Genomic DNA, 24,151 nt, shown 5'->3' on the forward strand with positions numbered 1-24,151 from the left:
TCATTTGCGAAGACAAGATGTAAATTCGAGCAATGTTTAAGAGATACAAACACAAAATTTAAAAACATTTGGGGACGTGCTGTCTTGCAGGGTCGCTGGTCAAAACTTTATTTTCTCAAGAAATGGGCTTTTTGTAAATTGAATTCTAAGTATCGCCAACAGTTTAAATGCCTTTCCTGGAAAATATTTCGTCCAGTACAGGTTAATACTTAATTAATTAATTAAAAACACCTTTACCGCAGGCTTTAATTTTTTCATCGCCAGTTCAACTTCACGTGTAGATCGTTATCTGTCATTCGATCAAGCTCAGTTTCCTATTGAGCCATTCAAACGCCACCAAAGTAGACCAAACATGCAAAGTACGGACGTAAACGTACTGCTCTAATCTTTGATTACTACTAGTTATGTCTTGTTTTTATTTTAACCCCCTCACCCCACCCGGGTTTTCACAGGAGATAACGAACGCCCGCAATAAAGACATTATGCGGTTTCTTTAGTCGTTGTGTAGTACACACTGAAAAACACGAAACAACATGGCGGGATTATTTCAATATCCTTGGACTTGTTTATATTTAAAGACAAACATGTAACACTGCCTATCCAGAAAGAACTGACAAGGTACGTATGACATATCTTACTTTTGCTTTACGTCGCAAAATCTCAAACAGCCGAACGAAACGAATGTTCTTCAAGCGCCCATATTCTTCAGGTGATGACAGTTAGGCACTCTTACGGTCGACTGCCTTTTATATTTTATTCAAAGTGGAGAAATCCGGAAAATCTAGTCACTGGCTAGTGCTATCAAGATTGGAGGTACTTGTAATGTTTCAGCATCATTTGTCTCTCAAAGTAAAGTCACTCAATAATCTCTTATTTTAATGAATTCACTGGGCATGATTCTGTAGATGGAAATGTGCGTTTTCCCTTAACTTGGAAAATATTTATTATTTTCCAAGTTGTAGTGATGGAACGATTTCACTCCATCACTCCTTCTCTCCTTCATAGGGACACTTCCCGTTACACATTTGGAAACCCGTGGGGGACTCACATATGAAAAGGCAGGGGATGCTCGTCGGAAGGATTTGAATTTAACTCCTAAGGGAGAGTAATGTGGACGTTGCTTGAACTTCATTAGACCCCATAAGGCCACTTAAAACGGAAGAGGTTTGCTCACTGCCCCGACTGTTCAAGAAAGGATCCCGTGCGCACTTGTAGACCTGACTCGCGTGCTCGAGAGATCACCGGAAATCAAGCCTGACAACAGAAATTGAATGAGAGCGTTTCTTTTATTATTATTTCCTCGAATGCACCCTAACGGATACTTTAACAGCTAAAAATGGTGACGTTTCGTCATCAACATCCTAAGTGAGACCAGAATCCTTGATTTGTACCTGAAACGACAAGCATCCCCGAGCTTTTCATATAGGAGTCCCTCCGGGTTTCGAACATTAGCCGTCTAAGGCCGTTCTACAGTGGATTGCAGCATGTCAAGTTAGTTATTTTCGAGAGGTAGAAGGTATGACGATTTTTTCCTTGAAGGAAAATACTTATGGTTCTTCCTTAGCGACTCGATTCAGGGAAAGTCTTCGTGGTTTTTCCTTCACAAACCTACGTGATATTGTGAGTTCGAAAGAAATCGATATAAACGAATGATTAAAGGCTTCAGACGATTTTTTTTTAACACAGGAGACGGAAAGACAAACGCTACCTTTCGGTAAGTGGTTTCTTGACAGAAAAAGAAAAAACAATGAAGAAGAAAGGAAAATTATCATTAGTCACCACTAGGATTAGAACTCCCAAAGTCTCGTATGGCGAGCCAGCGCCTATCACACTGTGCCACTACATCAGTTAACGAAGGGCGAAAGTAATTATTTATTTACGTACCGCAGGCTGAAGTGTTTCGTTCAGTCCATACTTCACTTTTGACCAAACAAAATAATCTTGCCGTTTTTGACTACAGCACAAGTAAGACATGTACAAATACATGCAATGTAAAACGTGTAGGCAGGCCTGAGTAACAAACAGTTTCTTAACGTTGAACTTTTTCGTTTTGCAAATATTACAACACACCCCTGAATGGAAAAAGGCTTTATGGACTTGTTCGAAAGCTAGACTGCCCTCACATCACAAGTAGTTCCTTAATGAACAATGCCTCATAACACCCTTTCATAATATATTTTCCAAGTTCAGTGGCTCACAGCCACTTTGATTTGGTCATTTTCGTCATTTTCATTTTAAAAAAAATTGTGCCACTGTAATGCCTTGCACTTCAAAGGAGCAAATTCATCTCAGCATCAACAAATTCGTATTTCCACCATTGTTTTTAAATCATTAAAGTATCAGTCTTTCGTGGGGTGAAGGATGCACAGAGTTTTTCTGCTGTGATTCTTTGCAGTCCGGACATTCACTCAAAATTAAAACGTTGAAATCACACGCGGGACACTTCTCTTGAGTTGTACTTGATCCTTGGGAATTAGAGCTACAAGAAGCAGTGCTTCGTGAGTTTCGTTGACCAACATTGCGTTTAAAATGATCTCTGCCCGACGTAATGGAGATAGGGCTGTTCGGCAAAGAGTGAAAGCATTTCTCAGGACTTCTTTCGCGCCTAAGGGTCGTTGAACCAGTTATATTCTCACTGCTCCGCCGCATAAGCTTTTTCAGTGCACGATTCTTACTGCTGTTTGCCGCCATACCATCCATGTCATCTTGTGAGGAGTATAACACGCCTAAATGGCTTTCACTAACGCTACGCTGTCGGCGATCCTTTAGAAAGGAGAACTTTTTACGGATAGAATTCCGTTTTAGAACTCTTGAAGTATTCCTGGATTTATCTTTTCCTTCCGTTTGGCTTCCTTGCCCTGTGCTTTCTCCGTGCCCTGAGGTATTTTCAGCACCAGAAAAAGATGCTGGAGAGCGAGAGCGAAGCGAACGAACTGTATCAACAACAGATCGAAGACGACCACTTTTTCGTGGCCAAGCTTTGAGCTCGTACTCCCCTTCAGTTTCTGCCTTTGAGAATGATTTCAAGGGCGCACTTGGTGTAAACACTTCCCCAACCTCCTCCTCTCCACCATTGTACCTTCTCTTTGTTTGCATTGTACCAACCCAAGATGGAAGATTCCTCTCATCTTGTGGAGGTTGTTGACTGGTTTTTGGCGGGGATGTATGAAGCGTGCTCACAGTGGAAGGTAGAGAGCCATTGGTGCCTATTGAAACTGGAACTTCTGATTCAAGCGAGGGTTTCTCTGCGAGAATAAAATTTAGACACATTGTCTGATAATATCCATTGGGCGATTGTCAATTACTGCATAGTAATATTGTAACTGTAAGTGCTCTCCATGTTGAAAAAATTCAACAAATTCTAAATACTTTGTATGTCCAAGGCAAGTTTCCTGAACAGCGTTAGTCTACTACATTGTCTGTCACACAACGTCTCTATTGCGTGACGTTCCAAATAACCACTGGCTCTATAATAATTAGCATGAATTAGGTATAAAACTTTTGGATATGGAGGACCAAACAAAGTAGCATAAGCCGCTTTGTTCAAGAAACGAACCTACCAGACGACAAAAAACTCGGCAAAGTGATGGTAAGCTGGCACTACGAAGGCTAAAGTACTAGTGATTCAGCTAGTAAGGCCAGTCTTCCTCAGGGTCGAGGCAATAATAAGAGGAAACAGTTCTTTAAATTTGAATTAAAACTATGGAATTCAGTTACTATGCAATGGAAGTTAATAGTTAATTAGTAAAGATTACTTGGTGGCGTGATCTGGTGTGCATGTTGTAGTTAGCAAAGACTACGAAACGCGAAAGTACTTTCGCGCGCTGCTCGCCCCCAGGATTTCGCAAGGCCATTTTTTTTTCTCGCGGTTTTCATTCGTGTCACGCACGACGGACTAAACGAAAGACGGACTCCTCGTAGTCTATAGTCAGCAAGATATTAGTGACAGTAGACAAAAAAAAAAACAAACCTCTCTGCGCTTGAGACTCAATGTTGTTTATGTTGTTATTGGTGTTGTCATCTTCCGCCTATTATGTTATCAAATAGATTGGTTAGTATTGTTACATTACGTTGACCTTTCAAGGGAAATGAAACGAATTAAGGCTCAATATAGATTCTCACCGATTTCTCAATGCTTAGTAATAGTTTGATAAGTTTGTGCAGCTATTTCCATTTCTGTCGCGTGATATCAAAGCTGACTCGAACTGCAGCCTCTTGAACTATGACACAGTCTGTTTCTCACAAGAAACATGGGTTTGGAGAACAAATGAGATGCTAACATTTTTCTGGAAAAAGGAAAGGGAACGGCAAATATCTAGCCACATAAAGTAATGTAATTTTTTGGTTTGTTTTAAAGTGCGTTTATTAACTATCAGTTTTTGATGACTAGACACTGGGTGAATGGGTCTTGGTATCTTAATCTCTTCTGCTGACAAGAAAGAAGAAAGGTTTAAGAAGACGAGCATGAAGGTGCGTGACATTGTTGACCGAATAGGTTGCGTTATATTGCCTGCTGTGTGCGTTACTTGTAACATATTCATCCTTACTTGTGGAGCCGTGTATTTGAATGACAGCTGTAGCTCTCCACTTTTCACTCCTCGGAGTCTACACCAGCGCTTCTCATACGGAGCCTGTGAAACGTTATGACAAGTTTGGTATTAAACATAGTTGTGTTTTACGACCTGAAACTTTTCTTTTAGGGCTTGGGGGAAGGGGTATTACTGAAAAGGGGTTGTTTTCCAGCAAATTCAAAGACGATGAGGAGGAAATGTTCTTACCATTCCTAAGTCTTTAAGTTTCTCCGTCGTAAAACCTATTTGTCCCATTCTCTCTTGTGACAGCGGATCTTTATCCCAGACTTCCTGAAAGGAAGAAAGCAAAAATGATCATTCACATTCTCTATTTGTTAACGTATCCGGGAAAATATTGAAAATTTAAGAATTTCCTGACTGCATATCAACTGGTGGGAGATAAGTGACAATTTCAGTGATATTTGTTCAGTAACTATATTTATATATCAACTAGTTGAACTATGGGAACTAGTTGAACACTGGGAATCCTTCCGGCCATGGAAGACGCACGAGGCGTTCAGCCCTGTCCGAGGGAAACCCGTTCTCTCTTTAACAATAACAATAACAATAACAATAACAATAATGCGCTTTTGAATATTTTATAGAAAAGGCGCAATACAAATAATAAATGTTATTGTTGTTATTGTTATACTATGAAGTAAATTGAAGTAGCGCCTTCCGATAGGAATTATTTACGGTTTAGTTTGTTAGTTTGTTAGTTTCATATGGAAGGAAGTCCAAAAGTAATAGTTTATGAAGGCTGAAAACACCAAAGAAATAAAAACAGAACTGAAAGAACAACGATGGTTGATCAGTTGAGGAAGATTTACACGACATAAACGAACAGCTTGCCGTAGCAAGGCAGAATTCTTCTTACCAGAAGCAGCAGTCCATTCACATCAGGCATGGCTATAAGAGCCGTTTCTTTCCACACTGGGTCAAGTGTGTTCATAATGGTTCTTGTTCTAAATTTCTCTCGTCCTTCACTACCTTCCTTTACTGTTACAAACGGATCACTTTTACCTGAAAAAAATTGCGCTGGGTAACGCGGCTTTAACAATTCCTTCCGGATTCATTGTAATTTTGTTAAGAAAAATGACTGGTCTTAGAGCAATGTGTTGTAACCAATCAGAGCGCAGAAATTTCTCGTACATACAATCACTTGTAAAACCAAAACCAATCGCGGAGTGACCCACGTGTTCTTTCCCGCGCTTTTACTGATTACATGGTTTTGCTTCGAGTTCTGATTGGTTTGTATTTCTGTTTGCTAAATTGTGCTTGTTTGCATGATTTTAGTCTTATTATAAACGGCAGTCATTACAAAACGTGGGCTCATCATTGAACTCAAAACATTACTGAACCAGTTGTTCATGCGACGTTGTTGCGTCATCTTGCCATCAACGTAGAACCAGGTCTATACAACTATGAAATATGTTTTTGTTAGTGAATGATTTTAACTTTGGGAAACATTGCAGTAGATGGAGATTTTTGATTGGCTGTTTCAAATTTTCGCAGAGTTAAAGGGCAAATGAAATTTTGCGCGAGTACCTGAAAGTGACGGTGGAATGAAAAAACAAACATAGAACAAACAAGGAATTGACAGTAATGCTGTAAACGTGAACGTGTACATACCATTGACATCCTTTGCTACCAGATTACGTCCTTGGTAAATATTTATTTCAACAGTTCCTCGCTCTGCAAGAGAAAGTTAAATACTGAGACGAAACAAGAAATATTATCTGTTATTTTCCATTTCTTGGGGCCGACCTCTGTAGTACGTGAAAAGAAAAAATAAGTATTGTTAAGTCAATTCCTGGCAATTTGCTGTTTGCCGTTATCATTTCCAGCTAAACAATAGTATTTCAAATCGGCTGGAATACCTGCTCTCAGCAATGCCTCCAGTGTCTGTACCTCAATCTTAGCATCTTTCTAAAGATTTTTAACGAACAAAAGTACGTTCAAACTGTCAGGCGTGGTATGGTGTAATTCTAAAGCTTGCTGGAGTGCAGTCTTATTCACTGGCAGCAACTTACCGGTCCTGGAGGTTCTCCCTCTGGAAGTCCAAGGCTGCTTTCTTTTATTTCTAGAAAAATGAACATCTTGAAGTAAGGAAATAAATTCGGCAAGTCGTAGAGAAAAGAATGATACACTGGGCCACATGATTTGGCTATATTGTACTGAGTGTTCTCTTGCCAGGTCAGCCATGGCAATTGGCCGCGAGAGATATAACAGGTTTACTAAACAGACAAGTACACTTACCCGACTTTGCGACTGATTGAACGGGTCTGAAAATGGCGGACACGCAGAGCTTCCCTGCTTTCATCATACCAGAGCCCTTCACTTTATACAGAAGATCAAGGTTTTTCTTGAAAAGTACGGGAGATATCTGGAAATGTCACAGGAAACTTTGTAAAACGTCTGGTTAGTGGCTGAATTTAAACGAAGTAAACAGTGCTCTCGAGAAGTCGTGGAAAGGAATAATTATTAAGGCAGACATGAGATTGTATAGAGACACTATCGTCAATGCAATATTCAGCAGCAGTTTCAGTGATAAGTTCAAAAACGAACCCGGCCAAGATATCCATGACGTCCTTTTTAAACTCGTGGATACGCGAAGCGAAGAAATGTGTTTGTTGCGGGGACTCCGATATGCAAATGTGTCACTCACTCACTCACTTACTCAGTCAGGTGTAGACACTGCTCGTAATTAGTCGGCCCGAACGAGAGCGCCCGAGTCCGACGCCATGTTGGAATAGTAACCGCGCCCGACGCCATATTGGAATAGTAACCGTGCAGTCAGTGCGAGCCTACTGCTCAAGGGAAAATATAACGCCCGGGCGGAGTATGGGGTTGGACACCTGGATGTTGCTTATACAAGGTAGACGTGTTAATAAACCGCTGTACATGTTTACCTTGCTTGCTTGCAGTTAGCACGGTTAGCTTTGCTTGCGGTCAGTGTCACTCCAGTTTGCTTGCGGTTAGCGTCACTCCATTTTGCTTGCGGTTAGTGTCACTCCATTTTGCTTGCGGTTAGCTTTCATTTGTGTGTTAGGGTAACTCTATATTAATTTATATTACTGTTCATTATATGTAGTTTAAATTTTCCACCTTCCGGCAGCTAGCAGCTCGGTGGTACAGTGGTAAGTAAGGGCACAGTGGCCCGGGTTCGACTCTCAGTGAGGGCAAATTAATGTAGTTCTTTTTCGTCATAAAATGGTTACAAGACTTAGAATTTTAAGTCATATTTAGTTGACATACTGTTTCTTCGTGTAGGAACCTGAGAGGAAGTCACCCTCAATCTACGCCCGTGCGGTAGTAACACCCACTGCTCAATGCCTGCATTGTGCTAGCCCGAATATTGATGACTTTGCAGCTTTTACACGACCATTAATAGTAGGTGTTTCGCCAAATTGAAGTGGAGTTGACCTCGAATGTTCGAATTAGTACTATGGCCAACTTGAAGGCTGAATTTCAGGAGCATTTGAGTCGTCCAGGCGTTCAAAAAATTATGACCAGGAGATGTGCATTTGTTTGCTGGAAAGTGACCTAAAAAGCTAATGTGGTAAGCTTTGATGAGAACGTGTCTTATTCCTCGACCTTCATGAGCTTATATGAGCGAAACGAACAACTTTTAATGAGCGAAAGAGGTATTGAATACAAGATAAACATCGGCACCATTGTATAATATTGTAATTTCATTTTTATAATTTAGTAACATCTAAACCTGAGGCCAGCCGAAATATTGTTTTAACTCAACGACGTTGTGTCAGCCTTGCAGTAGTGACGTATTATCGTTTTACTTTTCAAGTTTGGCTGATTAGATCTGCTGTGAGATCCATCGTTCAATCAAGCAGGACCTTCGTTCACCGCTTTGCAGTTTAAACACTTAAGTTTTTCATGTTGAGTTGTCCATGTTCAACCGGCATCGAGTTAAGTTTAGATTAAAGTTGTGTTCTCTATACTTGTCTTGTTTATTTCAGTACATTGATCTGAACTCTAAGTGGGATGTGAAATGCACATAACTTGGAAAGAAACTCCCAAATACTTGATTTTGATTAGCTTAAATGATTTTTACCCTGTCTTTTGTTTACACTTTTGTTTCCTGGTTGAAAAGATAACAAAGGGAAAGAAACCCCCTGTGAGCTTGTCCCCAATTATTAGTTAATACTAAATACATTGACACTTAAATGAAACTGTTATTATTATTGTTGGAACACATTTATGGTTGACAGATTCGTCGGATCAACACTGAAAATGCTTGCAAAAGAGTATCTTATATTGATGTATTTTACGTGCAATATATATAAAGACAAGCGGTTCCACATTGAAAAAGTGCTGTCTCATAAGAAACCTTACCTATAACGTTGAATGAAATGCAATGAAAAACGTTTGTGAGCTCGTACGACTTGAATACATGCAAATTTTTCCAGCAGGCAGATCAACATCAAGATCTGGGTGTGAGGGAAGGGGGAGGGGGGGGGGGGGGAGGGGGGAGAGTACTCTATGATTTGTTGGGCAGGAGTGTCCTCTGTGACCCAAGAACCCTTAGCCTTTACCACTGCATGTTCTGCTGCAATTTTGCCATCCTAGCTATTCTGGACGTATGTCTTTGTAATATGTGTGCAAAAAAAAGCCAACGAAAAAAGCCTACACTTTGTGAGTTAAGTGCGACCTTGCATGGTACAAACCCGGCTTGTTTTAACAGCATTTAATAATATGCCAGTAATTGCAAGTTCACCAATATGTTTCATCTCTAGATTACCTAATCCACGAGTTTGGCTATAGGTCTCCTTTGATTTGTTTCAAACTCACCTCAGTCAAAGACAGGTTGCATGATCCCATGAAGTCGCCTCTTTCATCTTTGATCATCTTAATAGCATTTGTATCTTTGTCCAGGACAACAAACGACAACGTTGTCTAGGAAAACACAAAACACGTCATGACGCGGTTCATCAGTAAGAGCAAGGCACGTTTGCTTCCCTAGAGTAGATCACAAGTAACTTCAAACCTGGGTAAAATCAGCAACAAGTATTTCCACCATGGTGTCCCATACAGGACTAAGAGTTCCCTTCACGGCCTCCCCGCGCTTGGCCTAAAATGAACAAACGAATAATTAACAATTATTGGACGAAGTTGAGCAAACTATCGTGATTAGTCATAAAAATTACAATTTCCTCGATTGTGATTGGTTTAAAAAACTCCTATTTTCCACTAATTCACTTGCCAAGTTGTTATCGGACAGTTCAATAAGCCAATCACATTCAAAGTTGTAGTTTAAATCAACCAATCACATTCAAAGTTGTAGTTACGTGCGTGCGCGCGCTTGATTTGGGTTTTTGGCGCCTAATTGCCGGTAGGAGGCGCGGTGGCCTTAGAATGTTTACATCTCCTTTGTAGGTATTTTAATTCAAATGTTCCCCTTCTGTCATAACTTGGCTATTGTTCTTTTCTCGGAAATTGTCGTTTTTATGATTAATTGGTAATAAGACTCAGTGTCGTCCAATTCGGTCTGTAAACATACTCGTGATAAACAAATCGGACTCCCGCTGTGCGGTCGTCCGATTTTGTTATCACTCTTATGATAACAGATCGAATTGCACTCCACTCAGTCCTATTACCATTACTTGTCTTGCAGATCAATTATTTGCCGAAGCCGAGGAATTGATCGGCGATACACTGACAAATAACGATATTTTGTGATAACCGAGTTCAATAATTGTTTTATCATTCGATCACCAAACTTTGTTTTCTTATTTAAATCACTCTCTGACGGCTCAGAGGAGCAATCTGCTATTTTTCACCAGAGATCATGGTTACAATTACGCACGAGCAGAATATTATTTGCAGCAAAACACATTCAGACGGTACTACGCATGAGCAGACCATTATTTGTAGGCAGCTATTTGCAGGTCATGTGGTTGGCTCTCAGCCAATGAAAAGGAAGAAAAAAATGCATCGAATGATAAGGTCATAAGACATTTGTTTGTGGCGTGGTACAGAAGGAAAGCCATACATTTCTAGCCTGTCTTCACCAAATGGTGTCTTTTTAAAATTTAATTCAAATTCTCAATCCAGCCGGTATTAATAAAGTAAATTGGTTGTCGGTAGTCTCGAGTTCAACTCCTCGGTCACGCTTTGTAAATAGCAAACTGGTCTGCTTCCCACCATTTGAAATTCTTAAACAGATTATGTTTTATTTGTAATATTTATTTATTTTATAATAACTTATTGGCCTACGATGTATGTCAAACTGTCGATTTCATGTAAAACGCGTATTTTGAAATCGCTCTCAACTGGAAATTTTGAAAACGGAGATGTTTTAACTCCTTTCTGGTGGCCCCATGATATGAGGAATGTCATGTCGCACGTGCATTCACTGGCGGATAGGAACGATAGGAAAACGGAAAGCTTTTGAAATATGTTCCCAAAATTTTGATTTTAACTTGTAGTTGGGGGCTTAGGATTAAACAGCGATAAACCTTGCGTACCTGTCTGCTGTTTTCATATATAACGCAGTAGGGATCACTGAGTCCGTGTTTGTCCATGGGCACTAAGCTGTGACCGGTGTGAGCACACACGAGGAGCACACCTGAAACTAAAGGCGGGCATCACAAAAAGAAATCTTTTACAATGGTAACTTCGCCATCACTCGGCCACGGAAACCCATCCAACTACTCAAGTCTTCAAAAGTATAAATATTAATTGAAAAAGTGCCAAAAAGTCAATTGCAGTCGAACCCCTATTAAGCGGCCACCTATTAAACGGCCACCCCTATTAGGCGGCCAGCAATCAAAGTCCCGATGAGGTTTTTAGCATTGTTTTTACCTCTATTAGGGCCGATTTACACGGTACGACTTTGTCACATGCGACAAGCTTACGACAGGCCTACGATATGACTTAGGACCATTTACACGCGCTCGACTTTTTCACTTCCAAATTAAATACGCAAAAGTTTGCTCCTGGATTTTCGGAGCGAAAGTTCTAACAAACAGTAAAAAAATATTTTAGCTGTCCTGCGCTTTGCAAAAACTTTCTAAAGAGATGTTTTTCGCTTTAATCCGTCCAGTACTTTTCGAGAAACGTCTTCATGTGAATCAGTCGACAACAAGTTCGTCCGCCATTTTGACGAGAGAACACTTCACCTCGTCCCCCACTCAGTAGAAATTTGTCTCAAAATACGTCATTTTCTATCGACTTCGGCTACGATTGTCGCAGCGTTTTAAAACATGTTTTAAAATCCTATGGCATTTTTTTGACGTACACAGTAGTCGTAAGCGAGTTGTAGGTTTGATTTACACGAAACAACTCATGTCGTAGGCCTGTCGTACGCGTGTCGCACACGACAAAGTCGTACCGTGTAAAATCAGCCCTAAAGCCAGCCCCTTTTAAGCGGCCACTCTCCATTTCCCTCAGGGTGGCCGTTTAAGGACGTTCGCACGAAAATTTTCCAACATTGATTTTTTTCTTAGACTTTTACCACTGTGAGATTATGAGTTAGATATGTCAGAAATGTAAAAAAAAAAAAAAAAAAAAAAAAAAAAAATTGAGGGGTCACCGACTTCGTTTTGGAGAGAACATGCCCGGAAGAACAACCTAAATCTGAAAATATTGGGCTTCGTTAATAGTGGACCTATTAAGTAAATTAAGTCAACTGGTGAGGTTCCTTAAAGAACAAGTTCGCATTTAGCGACCATAGTTTCACGCGCCTTGCAGCCGCAAGATGGCAGAATTTGATGTCCCGTGGACAGAAATCTTGAATTTCTTTTAACTTCCCACATTATGCTTTTTGTTCATTTTTGGACAATGTGGAGGTAATTGTAAATAAAATCTGTTTCTGGAAAGAAAAATAGGGGTCACCGAACGTCCAAGATCATTAAATCCAGGCAAAGCTATAACAGTGGCCATCTGCCCTATCATTGTTCATTTTATTACTTAGTGCGCGCGCTCATGCATGATGTGCGTGTGAATTTGAGTGCGCAGTATGAATGCACAGAAACAATCCACCATAAGAAAAAAGATGGCGGCTATACATTTTACCACAATGCCTCGCGAACCTAACACAGCCCAAAAGGCACAAAGAAAGCCTTATAATTACAATATTTGTCCCTGTACTAAGGATATTAAGTAGCCTAGGTTTGAAGATTTTATGACGTTTCTGTACGTTTTTATGAACGTTGTTTAGGTTTTCGTGCGCTAAGAACTATGGGTAAATGTAACATTCCCATCTTTTTTCCTACGGAGGATTAGCGCGAACGTCCTTAATGGGGTTGAACTGTATTTAGCAGACTTTTCGGGTCTGGCACTTCTTCAGTGTCTTATTCCTCGTGTCCAATCAGAAATTGCAAGACCATTGCAAAAGCTATCAGCTATTATCATCAGGATACGTCGTGTTGCTTAGCAACATCCCAACTGAAAAATGGCGGACTCTGATTCCTTGAGATGTTTATCTTATCAGTATATTTTTCCAGGACTGTCACCAAGCAATGTTAATTCTTACAATCCTCATTAGAGCTACTGCATGTCAAGATGCTACAAAAAAATTGCTTCCTGTCGGCACACGGTATTGTAATGATGTAGTCTGACATTTCACGCTGTTAGAATAGGAACTGAATTTAAATTTTATCTCGCGCTTGCATTTATAAATTAGTTCACACTAAATTCCACTGAGGCTAGGACTGCACTGCCTGTAAGTGTGGAGTTATGAATTTAAAATATATTCACCTTCATTCGGGTGCAAATTTCGTAGTCTGCTGGTGTAATTTCTGCTGAACTCTTCATGTGTTATTGTGTGGCAAACATCAATCACTGGTAGAGATGTGTATTCCATTTGCACCGTCAGGGAAGCAGGTTTGAAAGATGATTTCTCCAACACTTTTTCACTAGATAAAAGACAACAAAGAATGATCACACCCATGTTACCTCGCTATCAACGACATATATTCTTCCATCATGATCACCACACTGGTCAGAGGAATAAAGTGAAGTACTGTCTTGCTTAGAAGTTCAGTTTACTTTTAGCCAGTAATTCGACGCTTCTCGGTGCTGTCATTAATCTCCCACGAAAAGGACGCCTGTGATTCATGCTGAGGATGTCTTAACTGATGTGAACAATCAAACTCCTTGTAGTATTGCCATTACCCAAGCAGGAACAATGCAAGGAGTGGCTTTCTATTGTTTGTATAAAACTAAACACGCAATGATCAAACAGCTTGTCACTGCACCAGCAGGTACGGTTTAAACTACTCAGTGTGCTTGTAACCGGTCGAAAGCGCGGGAAATGTCTCGTGAGTCACTTCACGATTGGTTAGGTTGCCACCGCCTGATTGGCCGAAAATACACAATCCTCATTCTGACTGGTTAATCAAGTGATCGTGCTGCAACACATCAGTCGTTGTTTACTTACTGTAGAGGATTACTCTCCAAGCAAAAATTCGAAAGCAGCAGCACATGCTCAGCCACAGTGTACTTGGTGCCGAGTTTTCGTCTTCCTTTGAGCTTGATTACAAGCTGAAAACAATTGGCAGCATTTGTCATTTGTGTAAGCGCGTGCTCAGAGGCAGAATGTCAACCGAACAAGGTAGTACTTATAAGCTGAACAAGACAAGATTTTGGCAAGACTGAGGATAGTCGATATAATGTCACTTCAAAAGACAAAAACTGCAACACTATTTTAACTTCTTTAACCGGCTAAACGCGACAGCGGTTTGCGATTTCTAATAATCTTAGTTTAGTTTAGTTTAGCTTCTCTCCGATGCTTTTTCAAACGTTTCTTGTAGCTAACCTTAGCATGTGGAAGATGGGTAATTAGACTTGCTGACTGTGGTCAATAATCAATAACACATGCATGTATAATTTATTTTTTTCTCCACACTCCCCCACATTTACCTACACGACCTGTATCTCATTAAACCAGTTCTTCCATCCTTATCTTATTAACTCAAAGCAGATGAATTCATGAATAAATTGATCTATTCATCCGAGGTATACTACTTAAATCATGGAAAATATAAATAATGTGTCTTGCCATGTACAGTCCAGTATGAAACCATGTTGATATATACTTCACCTTGTCTGCATGTAGGTTATATACCAGAAGAGACACGTGATCAGTCCAAGGATCATCTCCCATCACCTCCCTAGTGTATTGCTTTTGACCGTTAATCTTCACAGAGCACCAGTACGGGTCATCTGCCACAGACACAAGTCATGTGAAAGAGGTTCGAAACTACCCGAAAGTTACAATATAAAGGTGAAGGTAATATTTATATAAATATGCTGAGAGATCAAATAATCTTAGAAAATTTGCCTCACTTTTTTAATGTTTTTGTTTTGTGAACTCTGTGAATTTGGTCTTACATGAAGTCACTAACTCCTACCAGCCTGGACTCTATCGTACAGTGACGTCACCAATTTGCATGCCGTCGACTCCCCTTCCCAGGCTTCGCGCAGTCAGCGAAACAAAAGAGAACGCGGCCAGTTTTGAGCTCTTAATTACTTGATATGATTAGTTTTACTCTCATTACCATTTTGGTCTACAATGTTTTGATATTGTATGGAGAAATTACCCGTTGATGGCTCTTGCGGTTGCCCTTATTAGGGATACAACACTGTACAGATTTCTCACCTGTTAATTTTCCGTGAGACCCTCCACTGATAGTCAAAGTAAGCACACCACATGCTAATAAACGAAATACAAAAAAAATTTGACACTTTTTTTTTGTTTTTGTTGTTGTTCAATTCATTCAGTTAGGTGAAATGCTTACTGGGGAATTTCTTTAAAGGTTATTATGTGGAGACGGAGCAGATGATAAGTATTTCATGGGAGCTCCGCTTTTAGGCTTGGCTAAATCTATGTATTACATATATACTTAGTTTGGGTCAAAGGAAGATTTACTAAAGCGGCCCGAGTATTGGTGTTCCCTTCTCAACTCTAAAGAATGAATTTTGTATGTTACATGTAACGTTTTTTTTTGGTATACTTTGTAACTGTAATCACTTATAACGTAGACATTTCATTCCAAGACCAAAACAATTGGTTAAACGAATAGCCCTTTTCACGGTTAATTTTTCTCATTTACATTACAATGTAATCCAACGTGGATGCGAGGCAATTTCGGGCAAAAACTACAAAATAGCCCGAAATTGCCTCACATACATGCTAGATTTTATTGTAATGCAAATGAGCAAAGGTAACCGTGAAAAGGGCTATTCTAGCTCCTTTAAGGCCGACAGAAGCCGGAGATAGGAAGCCAGGGAGAGACTGTTACCAGGAATCTCTCGGGGCCTTAACTCTGTGTCATTCTCAGCCCCTAAACTGCAAACGTTTTTTAGTGCTCTTCTTTGATAAGAAGCAAATAGTTGTAACAAGTGCTAATTTAGTTTTCCAGATGACTCACCATACGCCGCTCCTCTTCCTACAACTTCAGGATCGTTACAAAAAGGAATTGTTACGTGACCAGGATCTACCAGAGCTGAAGGTAAGAATAAGATCTTTGAGCTGAGACATGTTAACGCGCTTATCAACTCCATGTAACACGCTTATCAACTCATTGTCACATTTCTTATGATATAAATTAATTACAAGAGAAGATCAAGTTAAGATTACCTTGGTCTTTTCCTGTTAATTACAAATGTAACAAAAAATTAAAAGGCTTTGTAGAGGTCAGTAGGCTGACCACTTCTTTGTTGTTAAACTTTTGACCAGTGCCAGTTATGAAATCATGGAAATACAGAGTTATATCACCTAATTTGAGGGAATCATGGACCATTTGTGTTATCCACTGCCTTAGTAGAGGAACCTCCATTAGTTGCACTGCCTTTAGGAAACGAATGTCGAATGATACTTGTGGTCTAAAACAAACGGTAACAAGACGGGTTCATTAATCATTGTTATTATATGGCTTGTTCTTGTAGTCGATGTAACGTGCGCTCAGGTTGGCTAATTGTAGTGCATTATTCTCCCGTAATGCCCACGGGCCGATCACCGGCTTGCTAAAACAAAGCAAAAAGCCGTATAATAAACAACTTATTAACCTCGAACGTTTGGTCTTTACGGGAAAATCTCAAATCGGTCAATACGGCAAGGTCTCAGTCTGAGATTTTCCGTAAAGACCTAACTCTTGGTTAATAAGTAGTTATTGTTTTTTCTATCATTTCTCGACATTGTCAAGGTTGTCATCTTAAGTATATGTCATGTTGTGTAGCAATATTCAAGTCGAAAACAGCACTTTTAATCTATATTCTTGGAGCCGCATGTTCGAGCAACAAGGCTATAGTTCATGTTCAACCTTCAGCTTTATTATTAGTCCTTGTCATAAATTTTTCTTACTCCTCGGTGAAACATAAGGACACTGCTGCCACGTGAGGAAACGGAATGTTTCGATTGAACAACAACACCAGCTGAATGTTGCCGTGGATGTGAAGATCTTCTATTGCAACATCTGTGTATGTACCGAGAAACCTGCAGAATGGCAAAATGGGTTCAGTTAGGTTGCGTGAAACAGCTTTCTCAGACTCATTAATCAGATTCATCAAGTTTAAACAAAGTAAATCATGACCGTGACGGGGTTTGAATATCTGATCTTAAGTAGGATAGATTTTAACGATTTTTTTTTCTCCGTTTTCTTCTCAGTTTTAGTCTTGGTTGAGAAGATATATCAAACACGAATACTGTGTTAGACCACATTTTCAAACACCGAAAAGAAAGTTGAAAATACGACGCGTAGCGGAGTATTGTTGACGAACTTCGAGGTGATGTGAAGTATATATGAATAATTCCACTTTCACCTTCCTTGCTTGCTTGCTTGCTTGCTTGCTTGCTTGCTTGCTTGCTTGCTAGCTTGCTTGCTTGCTTGCTTGCTTGCTTGCTTGCTTCCTTCCTTGCTTGCTAGCTTGCTTGCTAGCTTGCTTCCTTCCTTGCTTGCTTGCTTGCTTGCTAGCTTGCTTGCTTCCTTCCTTGCTTGCTTGCTTGCTTGCTTCCTTGCTTGCTTGCTTGCTTCCTTGCTAGCTTGCTTCCTTGCTTGCTTGCTTGCTTGCTTGCTTGCTAGCTTGCTTCCTTGCTTGCTTGCTTGCTTGCTTGCTTGCTAGCTTGCTTGCTTGCTTGCTTGCTTGCTTGCTTGCTAGCTTGCTTGCTTGCTTGCTAGCTTGCTTGCTTGCTTGCTTGCTAGCTTGCTTGCTTGCTTGCTTGCTTGCTTGCTAGCTTGCTTCCTTCCTTGCTTGCTAGCTTGCTTCCTTCCTTGCTTGCTTGCTTGCTAGCTTGCTTCCTTGCTTGCTTGCTAGCTTGCTTCCTTCCTTGCTAGCTTGCTTGCTTGCTTGCTTGCTTGCTTGCTTGCTTGCTAGCTTGCTTGCTTGCTTCCTTGCTAGCTTGCTTGTTTGCTTGCTTGCTTGCTTGCTTCCTTGCTTGCTTGCTAGCTTGCTTCCTTCCTTGCTTGCTAGCTTGCTTCCTTCCTTGCTTGCTTGCTTGCTTGCTTGCTTGCTAGCTTGCTTCCTTCCTTCCTTCCTTGCTTGCTTGCTTGCTTGCTAGCTTGCTAGCTTGCTTGTTTGCTTGCTTGCTTGCTTGCTTGCTTGCTTCCTTGCCTGCTTGCTTGCTAGCTAGCTTGCTTGCTTGCTAGCTTGCTTGTTTGCTTGCTTGCTTGCTAGCTTGCTTCCTTCCTTGCTTGCTTGCTTGCTTGCTTGCTTGCTAGCTTGCTTCCTTCCTTCCTTCCTTGCTTGCTTGCTTGCTTGCTAGCTTGCTAGCTTGCTTGCTTGCTAGCTTGCTAGCTTGCTTGTTTGCTTGCTTGCTTGCTTGCTTGCTTGCTTGCTTCCTTGCCTGCTTGCTTGCTAGCTAGCTTGCTTGCTTGCTAGCTTGCTTGTTTGCTTGCTTGCTTGCTAGCTTGCTTCCTTCCTTGCTTGCTTGCTTGCCTGCTTGCTAGCTTGCTTCCTTGCTTGCTTGCTAGCTTGCTTCCTTCCTTGCTTGCTTGCTTCCTTCCTTGCTTGCTTGCTAGCTTGCTTGCTTGCTTGCTTGCTAGCTTGCTTCCTTCCTTGCTTGCTTGCTGCTAGCTTGCTTGCTTGCTTGCTAGCTTGCTTGTTTGCTTGCTTGCTTGCTTCCTTGCTTGCTTGCTTGCTAGCTTGCCTCCTTCCTTGCTTGCTTGCTTGCTTGCTTGCTTACTAGCTTGCTTGTTTGCTTGTTTGCTTGCTTGCTTGCTTGCTTGCTTGCTAGCTTGCTTGTTTCCTTGCTTCCTTGCTTCCTTGCTTCCTTGCTTCCTTGCTTCCTTGCTTCCTTGCTTCCTTGCTTCCTTGCTTGCTTCCTTGCTTCCTTGCTTCCTTGCTTCCTTGCTTCCTTGCTAGCTTGCTTGCTTGCTTGCTAGCTTGCTTGCTTGCTTGCTTGCTTGCTAGCTTGCTTGTTTGTTTGCTTGCTTGCTTGCTTGCTTGCTTGCTTGCTTGCTTCCTTCCTTCCTTTGAACTTCGAGGTGAAATGTGGTCTTTCGTGTTTGATATATCACATCAAACAAACGGAACATGAAAGACCATTTTCATCATCACAATAACTTTATAACTACACTGTTAGTTGGTAAAGGTTGTCCGTAAAAGCTAAGGGAAAAGTTGTTTAATTAATTTATTTAAAGGATAGAACATGCGCGCTAAGAGTTGGTTTAAAATCCTTCAAGGTGCTTATCTGTCTTAGTTTTAGTGGCAGAGCGTTTTAGTCTTAGACAGACTAGGACTGAAAAAAAGTTTCGGTTTGCCAGTCAATCTAGAACACAGTGTACGGAATTGAAAGCAAAAGAGAAGACGATGTGGGTGGAAGGTCAAATAAAAACAAATGATGTATGGAAGACACAAGTGATTCCTGTCAAATCGTCTGTTGAAGATCCCAGATGTAGCTCATTCAAGTTGCTACACCGAAATGGCTGATAAATACTGAGCACTAGGCTACTTAAAACACTTTTATGATATTAAATAGCAATGTTTAATTCATAGTACTACAATTCATACCCCTTGTTACCGAGTCTGATTCGGATAACAAATCTGGCCTCTGGCGATGTCAGACCGGCGTCCAGGTGAATAACTGCTTGATATTTACCTCTAGTCATCAGATCATCTGGAGGGTGGTTGAAGTTTAATTCTGAAGCTTTTATATTTCGGTTATCGTCATGATTGTCGTACGCTGTCACATTTTTGAAGTATGGCGTTCTGTTGCCTAATGTGAAGTCGAGAATCTCTATAGAACCTGAATAGACAGGAACAGCGAGATTAGTTTGTTTGTACACGTGATAGGGACCCGGAAGGAAGTAAAAGGAAGAAACTGGTGCAGACTCGATTTGAACGGACGATCGCACAATATCTGCTGACGCTCATTATTTGGTGATCTTTTTTTCCGGTTACATGAAAATGAGGCTGTACATTGCGTCAGAAAGGCAAAAAATGGGGTTTCAGAGGCAAGGTGTGCAGAGGAATAGCCTGATTTTGAAGATGAAAACCTGACGCTCGTTATTCAATATGGCTGCTACTGATGTTACTTGAGAAAAGTTTCTGCGAAAAATACTAGCTGGAGATGTCCTTTCAAGTTGGCTTAATCGTTAAGAAAGGCATTTGCAAACCCTGCAACCATGGTGTTGTCACAATGGAAAAATACTTGGACCCTTTAAAAGTTAGACTTTTTCCCAAATAAATGTAGGGAATAAATAGGAAAAATGATCAATCAATAAAGAAACAGGATCACCAAACGTCCGAGATCGTGAAGTAGATGCACGCAAAATTTCTACAGAGGTGTCCAGTTCGATAGTTAACAAGTTTTTACCTCAGCGCGCGCGCACGAAGTTTCTCATGGCGTGACATTGAAGCATTCCAGCGATGAACAAATAAGCATGCGCACAAACCACCCTTACCTACATATGACGGCTTGTGTGACTGGAGTATAGGTTCCAGGTTTCTCTTGATGCAGCTGAGCAACGATCTATCGCTAAAGACAAACCTACAAGAAAACTGACGATTACTTAAGTGAAGCGCTATAACTGCGCACGCCTCAAGAATATGGTCAAAATGGTACCCGGATTCCATTTTGCGCCGTGGCCCGTGGGATACCTGGGTGTGAGAGTAACCAATTTTACTTTGTTTCTGCGACCCAAAGTGTTTTAAAGTAAAGTTTTACATACGAATTAAGCATCAAAATAATTATAAACCAGTCGATTGGTGAGAGATACTTAGATTACTTGCATGTAAGAGGAAAGAGACTCAACGTCTTTTGTCCTAAACTAATTACTCTTACAATATATGATGTTTCGTTTGCACTTCCACACAAAATCTTTACACCTCGAAGACTTCTTTGCAAAGTCTTCTCACTTCAACACAAAACTTTCAATCAATCAATTTCATTTTATTAAAATCTAAAAGAACAAATCACTCTCAAAGTAGACCTGTGATGGAGGAAATCAATTACGTCTGGCGCGCTATTATTTCGTGGTAAATAATTTATAATGTTTTTTAAAGATAAAACCCTATTGAAGTTATACTGAACAGTAATTTTGTGGAACATGAGAGATAAAATTCAATAACACATAAATGAAAAGAAGATATGTTGACTTGGACATTTCACCTGGGTTAAAATCGTGAACAGGACTCATTTCAAATAAAGATGCCTAAATTATGCGGCCTACGTTTAATTTAATCACAGTAGGTCATAAAATATTCAAGGCCTTGTATGATTATTTCCTGAAAATGCGACTGCTGAGGTACGTTTCTTCGTCACAGATAGGATTGAGAAAAAGAAAACAAGACCACGATTTGAAGTAACCTCGAACTTAAATTTATCAATAACTTTAAAACGAGTCACATGACTGGCATATTAAAGAAACGTTTTGCCTCTTAAAAAATCTAGAACTGTCAAAACTTCCGCGAAGAAGTAGTCCTCGATTTGTCTTTGTATGTAACACGCTTGCTGTGGTAAATTCCAACTAAATGATTGTGTGTTGTCTAAGGAAAGAAATTTCCCACCCGAAAAACAAAGCAATGGAAAAACGTTTCTGGTAGAATTGCTTCATTAAAGTTTGAGGGACGCCATTCGTGTTAATCATGCCGGGTGAACTAATTTTAGATATAACTTGGATTTTACCAGGATAAATGTTCTTAAAAAAATCCATTTCGAAGAATTCTCAGGATTGAACCTAATAATTTCTCCTCTTTTTTTGTTGGTCGCGTTATATTACCCTGCGAGGAAGATACCAACTGCTCGCAGAGCATGTTATGTTGGAAAGTCATAAAAATCTATTTCACCCAGCAAGCAGACAGCAAGCTCCAGGAAATCATGAAAAATTTCTTTTCAGGAGAGTAGCCAGAATATTTTTATCCTTGTTTCCCTCTGAATAGAAACAATACGATGTGATTTCTGTTTAGACTGGTTTAAGAAATTCATTACATTTATCCTTTGAACTTTCTGACATAGTAATGAAAGCAATGAGATGCGTTCTCTATGGTAATCAGTCAGTCTTAAGAACGGGGCGACCTTAACAGCGCTGACTTGCTGCAGCACGCACTTAAGAAAAAAAGAAAGCCCGACAGCGAGATAAATGCAATTCAGTTCTTTCTCACACTTACCATCGGTTGATCATGAAGTTTAACCATTCTGTTGTTTCGGCATTCGACAATGCTTTTTCTCGCCTCTTATCAATCTCAGCTTGCTTTGCAGCAAGATCAATTACTTTTGTAGCGGTGTTTTTCCACCAGAAAAAGATCCAAGCAAGCAGAAAAAAAATCCATGATATGCTTACATCAGTCTTTCCAAGAAGCCAGGCTATGACGGTGAATATAAGCATGGATAATAGGAGTCTTTGGTGTTGATCTGCGCGATGCTGCCTTCGTCTCTGATCCTCAGCACCTGAACATTGTTTTGATGCCAATTTCTCGCCATCTTTATTACCGATTTCTTTTTCTTTTCCTTGCGTCATTTGAAACAGAGCGTTATTTTTGACAACCTCGCTGAAAACTCAAATCAAATCACTCTCGATCGGGCGCCTTTAATATCGCCGATAAGGAGGACTGTTTGTTTTGGTTTGAACGCTGTTACTTCTAATAGTCCTCGTGCAGAAGTTTCGTTCGCTCCGCACCGCAATGTAAATTTGAATGATTATTGCTGCAAGCAAACGCATTACCATTGGCTAATACCTTGGGGCATCAATTTAACAATAAGATCACGGCCTCGGAACAAATGTCACACGTTTATCCCACAACAAAAGAGACAAAAGGAGGGAATCTTTGTTCAATGAACAGAATCAATTATTGATTAAGAAAATTGCTAGCTATGTGCTCGTTGTGTTAGCACGGTTTATAAGAGTGTTTTATTTATAGGTTAATGAACATCATATAGAGTCCAGGCAGACGGCTTTTGAAAGTCGTTTTAACTTGTAAGATATCATCTGAAGTTGCGCCATTTTTCTCAGTAATGTGTACACAAACGGCAATGGTTTCGCAGTTCGTGATTTGAAATCGATCGCCGCACAATCTGCTTTTCTAGATGGCTATAAACAATTAGTTTGAATTAGTTCCTTATTCCCGATTCGTGGAATTTTGTCTTTTTCCTCAGAGGTTGTGCATTATATCCAGTTCAGCTGGTCAGCTATTGGCATACTAAACCTGCTGAAATATTTATACATATCTCAATTTGAAGTTGTCACAATGTCTAGGTAGCTTGAAATTGAAAACCTTCGTTTCGACGTTTGAGCCTCTGTAATCGTTTTCCAGCACGAACTTTGATCAATTTCTAAATCAAAATTGCTAAATGTTTCGAAGAAAACTCGTTACAGTTTATATTCTTAAATAACATTCGGGATTAAGTGATCGCGGTAAAGAAAAACCAAACCCAAAACATTCGGAAAAAACTAAAATATGTAAAGCAAAGAGGGAGTGTATGTGATGGGGGTGGCGAGGGTGCGGTGGGCTATTGGTTATCACACTGGACACTAGAATTGAATTCGAGAATGATTACAGTTGATGAAGTGAGACAATGGGGAGACACCTGATGACAACTTATATACCGTGTAGTATTGGGGCATGTCCACACTACGCCGGAGAAATTTCTAAAATTTCAAAACGCAGCTTTATTTCTACGGTTAGGCCTACCATCCAACACTTATCCATCGCGAAAACGGAGCTTTTCGAAAACGCTCTTCAAACCGGAGGAATTTGAAAACGCCGGCTTCGCGTTTTAGTGTGGACGGAAAATATTTTGAAAATGAAGTTTTTAGAAAACGATGAGATGACGACAATCATGTGATTTCCATGAGCGAGTTTTCTCACCCGAATCCAAAATGAGGGTTGCGTCATCAAATTTCTCCGGCATTCAACAAGGGCGAATGAAATAATTGCGTTATTAAATTTTTCTTAAGTTATAAATCGACTGAATGATGTGGACATTTCAGTGTGATCTAAACGAAGTGATGGTGTGAAAAAGCGGCAAAATTTCTGCGTGGTGTTCAGTTTTAAGTTGAATGAAACATGTGATGAGAGCGATCGATACAGTTTTCCGATATAATAATTCCTCACAGAATCTCCGCTTAAGTCTTCCCTATTCTGGAAAATTGTGTTAAGAGATATAGCTGTTACGAGAA

General features: G+C 40.2%; 1 protein-coding gene and 1 long non-coding RNA gene across 2 annotated transcripts; one reads left to right on the forward strand and one right to left on the reverse strand.

The window, feature by feature from the left end:
* Window positions 1-524: 524 nt before the first annotated feature.
* On the forward strand, window positions 525-14,744 carry LOC149113524 (uncharacterized). Its single transcript, XR_016206844.1, has 3 exons — window positions 525-618; window positions 4,391-4,470; window positions 14,653-14,744. It is a non-coding gene; the product is annotated as an uncharacterized LOC149113524 (long non-coding RNA).
* LOC110060728 (uncharacterized) lies at window positions 1,849-22,720 on the reverse strand. Its single transcript, XM_089288422.1, has 22 exons — window positions 22,143-22,720; window positions 20,438-20,523; window positions 19,545-19,779; window positions 16,900-17,031; window positions 16,315-16,421; window positions 15,968-16,042; window positions 15,196-15,249; window positions 14,638-14,759; window positions 13,975-14,078; window positions 13,293-13,450; window positions 11,060-11,166; window positions 9,580-9,663; window positions 9,384-9,488; window positions 6,831-6,957; window positions 6,605-6,654; window positions 6,452-6,500; window positions 6,204-6,266; window positions 5,449-5,594; window positions 4,779-4,862; window positions 4,548-4,631; window positions 3,971-4,028; window positions 1,849-3,245 (listed from the first exon to the last, which is right to left on the reverse strand). The coding sequence occupies exons 1-22, from the start codon at window positions 22,490-22,492 to the stop codon at window positions 2,332-2,334; spliced, it is 3,294 nt and encodes a 1,097-aa protein (XP_089144548.1). The 5' UTR covers window positions 22,493-22,720; the 3' UTR covers window positions 1,849-2,331.
* Between the last annotated feature and the right edge of the window lie 1,431 nt (window positions 22,721-24,151).

Source organism: Orbicella faveolata, unplaced genomic scaffold (assembly GCF_042242905.1).
Source record: "Orbicella faveolata isolate gen_17 unplaced genomic scaffold, um_ofav_v1 contig_15, whole genome shotgun sequence".
Taxonomy (NCBI): domain Eukaryota; kingdom Metazoa; phylum Cnidaria; class Anthozoa; order Scleractinia; family Merulinidae; genus Orbicella; species Orbicella faveolata.